Genomic DNA, 5355 nt, shown 5'->3' with positions numbered 1-5355 from the left:
AAAAATTAACTTTACTTAATTTTTCTTATCAATTTCTCCCTTTTTGATTATTTAGATTATATATTCAAAACTTGTAATGTATGGCCGGTTTGAAAATTAACTTACTTAATTTTTCTTATCAATTTCTCCCTTTTTGATTATTTAGAATAAATATTCAAAACTTGTAATGTATGGCCGGTTTGAAAATTTTGTTTTGTTTTAGTAATATCTCCCTTTTGTTTTGAGTATATTTGAGAAAATTTTCAAAAACATGTGATTGAGTTTTTCAAGAGATGTGTAAATACTGATAAATCCAAAGCATAAAACAACCTAGTTCTGAAACCAAAATAAAACATAAATTGTTTTTAAGGAAGTAAAAAGTAGACTAAGGCTTGGATGGTCCCCCCTTTTTAAGTTCTTCTTCAAGTCGCCTTAGTTCTTCTTCCTCCTTTTCCTTCCATTCCCTGAATCTTCTTGCAGCGTCAATTTGCAGTCCGGCCCACACACTTGAGATGCCGGGAGTCCTTTTGCCGAATCCAAAACCGGTACCGGCTGGTTTTGATGGTCGAGGCGGCTGAGCAACAGTCGGTCTGGAGCTTGGAGTTGCGGTTAAACTTTCGAGTGCCCTCTTCTTGCGCCGGTTAAGTTCTTCGATGTCCTCTTCTTCTTCTTCATCAAGAGGTTGCACATTCAGCCCGACTGGTTCGGTCACTCGTTGACTGTTTTGTTCTGCCCGCTTTAACACCTCTGCAACTGCTTTCCTCTTGCCCTTGTTTCTTGTCTTCATAGCGTGTGAGGGTTGAGCCGGTATGGGTTCAAGAATAGCTGCTTGTTCTTCCTCATTGCACTTCTGGGCGAGCTCATAATCTTTCTCCTCAAGTTCTTTCCTTGACCGTTCCCTTTCCCTTTCTTCGTCTTGTAGTTTCTTTGCGGTTTCGGTGTCAGAATTGATTTTCTCTTGAGTTTTGCTTACTTGGAGTTTGGACAACTCCCCAATTTGAACAGCCATAGCCTGCAGCATGTCGACTAAGGGAGCGGTTGCCGTTTGAATAGATTTTGCGATCAAAGTTTTGACTGAGGTTTGCACAACTTCATCTATCATGGATCTGATCGAGGTTTAAACAGTGTTGGCCATTTCGGTTTGAACGGTTCCCCGGATTGTGTTCGATAGGTTGGCTTCAGCCTCTGCAATTTTCTCGTCGGTTGAGGTGCTGTAGTTTCCAAGGCACGACTCAAGCGTATCGATCACCGCCTGCTTTACCTGCTCGAGTACCGGAGCCTTATCAGTTTGAGGAGGATCTCGTCCTCGGTTTTCTGCTGTCCTAGATGTCTCCCCGGCAGCAAAAAAGGGTTTGCTTTGATATAGGTCGGCATTGATTAATTGGTGCCTGCATTGGTTTCTCCATTGTGCATCGAGCCGGTCAAGATTTCTAAGGATCTTTTCCCGTACTAGATGAAACCGTTCAGTCATTCTTACTTCAATTGGAGTTAACTCTACTCCTTCGGCTTCTTTCAATGCGTCTTCTACTGCTTGTAACCGAGCGTATTCGAGAATCACCTCGGTTTTGCTGAATGCGGGTTGGACAAGGTTGGTGTTTGCCAGCTTGAGGGCCGTTTCTTCCAATTTTACAAGTTTTTCCCATTCTTCGTTACCGCTCATCCCTGGGATCATATCTGACAGCTTTGTCTCACAGCAAAGTTGTACCCACATAAGGTATGGTGATATCAAATCACTGGCATCTCGGTTCATGTCCCAAACGAGTCTAGTGAACATATACTCCTCTTCTTCTGCGGAGAAAGTGACCTTGCCTTCGGTTATGATTTCGGGTTGGGATCCGGTTTGCAGAGCACCTTTTCCCTTGTCAACCTGAACTGGCCCTTTAGGTGGAATTGTTGAGGCAGATGGCCCGTCTTAGGCCGATTGGGTCGTTGTATCTTTTGGATTGGACTTGTTTCCTGCGGAACCGGATGGTTCCTGTTTTTCAGAGTTGCCCTCCTGAGCCGGAGGTGTGATGTTCTCAGTTTTGGCCGTTTCTTCGACCGGTTGAATTTCACTTTGATCGGGTATTTCACCTTGATCAGCTGACTTTAGACAACTTGACACATCGTCTTCGGTTTCTCTAGCAATATTTTGGACTACGCCCACAATGATTTCCGAGGTGTTTAAGCCTATGTCGGCTATTACCTCGTCGATATTTTTGCTTGGTGATTTGGAGTTTTCATAGTTAATACTTACCTATGCTTCCTCCTTTGATGCTGACTCGGTTTTGTGGCTCCCCGAAGGTTCGGTTTGCCTTGGTGATTGAGAGTCAACAGAGATGGGGCGAACGGTGTTGATGGGAATGGGTTGGAAGACGTCTCCGGTTCTCTTCGGTGATTTGTCCGAGGAAAGGGTTTTCTCGGAGTCAGCTGGTTTGCTGAAGATCTTCTTTGCGGAAGACTTCTTCCTCCCCTTCTTCTCTTGTGATGCTTCGGCTTCAACCGCCTTCTTCTTCGGTTTTTCTGGCTTGGAGCTTTCTTCAGCCGGAGCGGAAGAACTGGTCCCTTTTGAGGACTTCGTTCTGGAAGACTTCGGCTTAACCGGTTTGTTGGTCTTCTCACTCATTGACTCGGAGTTGAGAATGTTGTTTGGTGGGAGCGGTTCGCCTTCACCAAGTTCCAACTTAAGGAACTTAAGAATTTTGACGATCTGCATTGCGAAGGCCTGAACCCGTCCATCCTTCTGAGTCACCATTTCACAGAATTCTTCGAAGATCGGCTCCCCAATCTATTTTGTCATCGCAGACAATAGCCATCATCATCTTAAGCTTAAGTTTCGTCAGGTTATCGAAGTTACCTCCTCTTCCCTGAATCGAACGAGAGATGATGTTCAGCAGCCACCTGAACTCCGGTTTCAGTTTGTTCTTCGGGCTCGAGTGAATCAACAGTTCCTGATCTTTGGCCGATATCACCAACCGGACGGCATTAGACTCTACATCAGTTAGGTCGGTTTTGAAGTCCAAGCCGGTGTTAGGCAAACCGAGGGATTCAGATAACAGCTCCTCCGTGATAAGAACTTCCTTGTCGTTGACGGTGGCGTAGACTTTCCTCTTCGTCAAAGTCGTCGTCGCCAGAAACTCCATAACCGCCGTCGGATACACAACGAACGGACCAGATAGGAATACCTCCAACACCGAATCTCTTAAAGATTAAAGCACAGTCTTGTGTTTATCCTCAGCGTGTTCGTCGATGTCGTTGAAATCGACCTGCAACATCCATTGAAAATGTGCTTTACCTAGAGCCATGGTAGATTTGTGTAGAAAGGATGAAGAACAGTGATGAACGGAAGTTAGAAAGCCTTTTGAAGATTTGAGAGTTTTTAGAAAGAGAAAGCGTATGTTGAAAGTGAACTGATCTGAACTTATATAAGAGAACGGTTTTGAACGATTAGAAGATGAACCGTCAATTGATAGTGTTTTGGCGCCAATTTTCCCTCCAAAAGTTACTGCAGTAACTTTCGGCGGTAAATGCGGAGGAAACAATGGGCGGTAAATTTTGTGCGGTAAAATCGTGGGCGGTAAGTTTTTCAAACTTTTCATTTTGCTTGAGGTTTCGGTTTACCGGAAACGTTGTTAACCGGAAGTTTCGTTTAACATGAAATTTTATGTTTAGAAAACTTAGAACCGGACAGAAAGATATGGAAAGAAAAATCGGAGACTTTAAAATTGGATGTTCGGAGCAAACTCTCTGATACAACTTGTTAGGATCGGGGACGCCCTTGGAGGACCGGGGTGTTTCCGGTTTCAAGAAGGGTGGTCGCTTACAACACACAACACTCTTTGGTGATAGTAAATGTGACGTTGCCGGTTTGCAGATTCGGACACGTGTCAGGCATGCACCTTCCGGTTGTCAACATCGGATCAGTAAATCATCATTGCTTTCCTCGCATGCTTCCGATCGGATCTGATCTTCTTTTATTCCTTCGAGACACGTCTATTTCGTCACACTACGTCACTTCTGCAGATTGTAGTTTCCGGTTTTGTCTCTTACATAATATAGTCCGGCTGGAGAATGAACTTTGTCTTTGCTAGCCGGTCACTTGAGATAGTAAAAACCGGTTCCTCTGATCTTAATTTGATTACTTGGAACTGATTTTCTTTGAAGTGTTTCAGCAACCGGTTCATGAGGCTCCAACCGGTTCATACGAATTGATCTGCTTCTGCACATAGAAGTTAACAATTGTTTAGATTTTCCATCCGGTTCCAAAAATTAACTTTACTTAATTTTTCTTATCAATTTCTCCCTTTTTGATTATTTAGAATAAATATTCAAAACTTGTAATGTATGGCCGGTTTGAAAATTAACTTACTTAATTTTTCTTATCAATTTCTCCCTTTTTGATTATTTAGAATAAATATTCAAAACTTGTAATGTATGGCCAGTTTGAAATGTTTTGTTTTTGTTTTAGTAATATCTCCCTTTTGTTTTGAGTATATTTGAGAAAATTTTCAAAAACATGTGATTGAGTTTTTCAAGAGATGTGTAAATACTGATAAATCCAAAGCATAAAACAACTTAGTTCTGAAACCAAAATAAAACATATATTGTTTTTAAGGAAGTAAAAAGTAGACTAAGGCTTGGATGGTCCCCCCTTTTTAAGTTCTTCTTCCAGTCGCCTTAGTTCTTCCTCCTCCCTTTCCTTCCATTCCCTGGCTCTTCTTGCAGCGTCAATTTGCAGTCCGGCCCACACACTTGAGATGCCGGGAGTCCTTTTGCCGAATCCAAAACCGGTACCGGCTAGTTTTTATGGTCGAGGCGGTTGAGCAACAGTCGGTCTGGAGCTTGGAGTTGCGGTTGAACTTTCGAGTGCCCTATTCTTGCGCCGGTTAAGTTCTTCGATGTCCTCTTCTTCTTCTTCATCAAGAGGTTGCACGTTCAGCCCGACTGGTTCGGTCACTCGTTGACTGTTTTGTTCTGCCCTCTTTAACACCTCTGCAACCGCTTTCCTCTTACCCTTGTTTCTTGTCTTCATAGCGTGTGAGGGTTGAGCCGGTATGGGTTCAAGAATAGCTGCCTGTTCTTCCTCATTGCACTTCTGGGCGAGCTCATGATCTTTCTCCTCAAGTTTTTTCCTTGACCGTTCCCTTTCTGTTTCTTCGTCTTGTAGTTTCTTTGCGGTTTCGGCGTCAAAATTGATTTGCTCTTGAGTTTTGCTTACTTGGAGTTTGGACAACTCCCCAATTTGAACAGCCATAGCCTGCAGCATGTCGACTAAGGGAGCGATTGCGGTTTGAATAGATTCTGCGATCAATGTTTTGACTGAGGTTTGCACAGCTTCATTTATCATGGATCTGATCGAGGTTTGAACAGTGTTGGCCATTTCGGTTTGAACGGTTC

At 43.3% G+C, this 5355-nt stretch overlaps 1 protein-coding gene across 1 annotated transcript; it reads right to left on the bottom strand.

Moving 5' to 3' along the window:
* Positions 1–1891: 1891 nt before the first annotated feature.
* Positions 1892–2713, bottom strand: LOC124917516 (protein DEK-like). Its single transcript, XM_047457927.1, has 2 exons — positions 2274–2713; positions 1892–2180 (listed from the first exon to the last, which is right to left on the bottom strand). The coding sequence occupies exons 1-2, from the start codon at positions 2711–2713 to the stop codon at positions 1892–1894; spliced, it is 729 nt and encodes a 242-aa protein (XP_047313883.1).
* Between the last annotated feature and the right edge of the window lie 2642 nt (positions 2714–5355).

Source organism: Impatiens glandulifera, unplaced genomic scaffold, assembly GCF_907164915.1.
Source record: "Impatiens glandulifera unplaced genomic scaffold, dImpGla2.1, whole genome shotgun sequence".
In the NCBI taxonomy this organism is placed as follows: Eukaryota; Viridiplantae; Streptophyta; class Magnoliopsida; order Ericales; family Balsaminaceae; genus Impatiens; species Impatiens glandulifera.
Note: the sequence above shows the minus strand (reverse complement) of the source record. Positions and strands in the feature narration are given on the sequence as shown.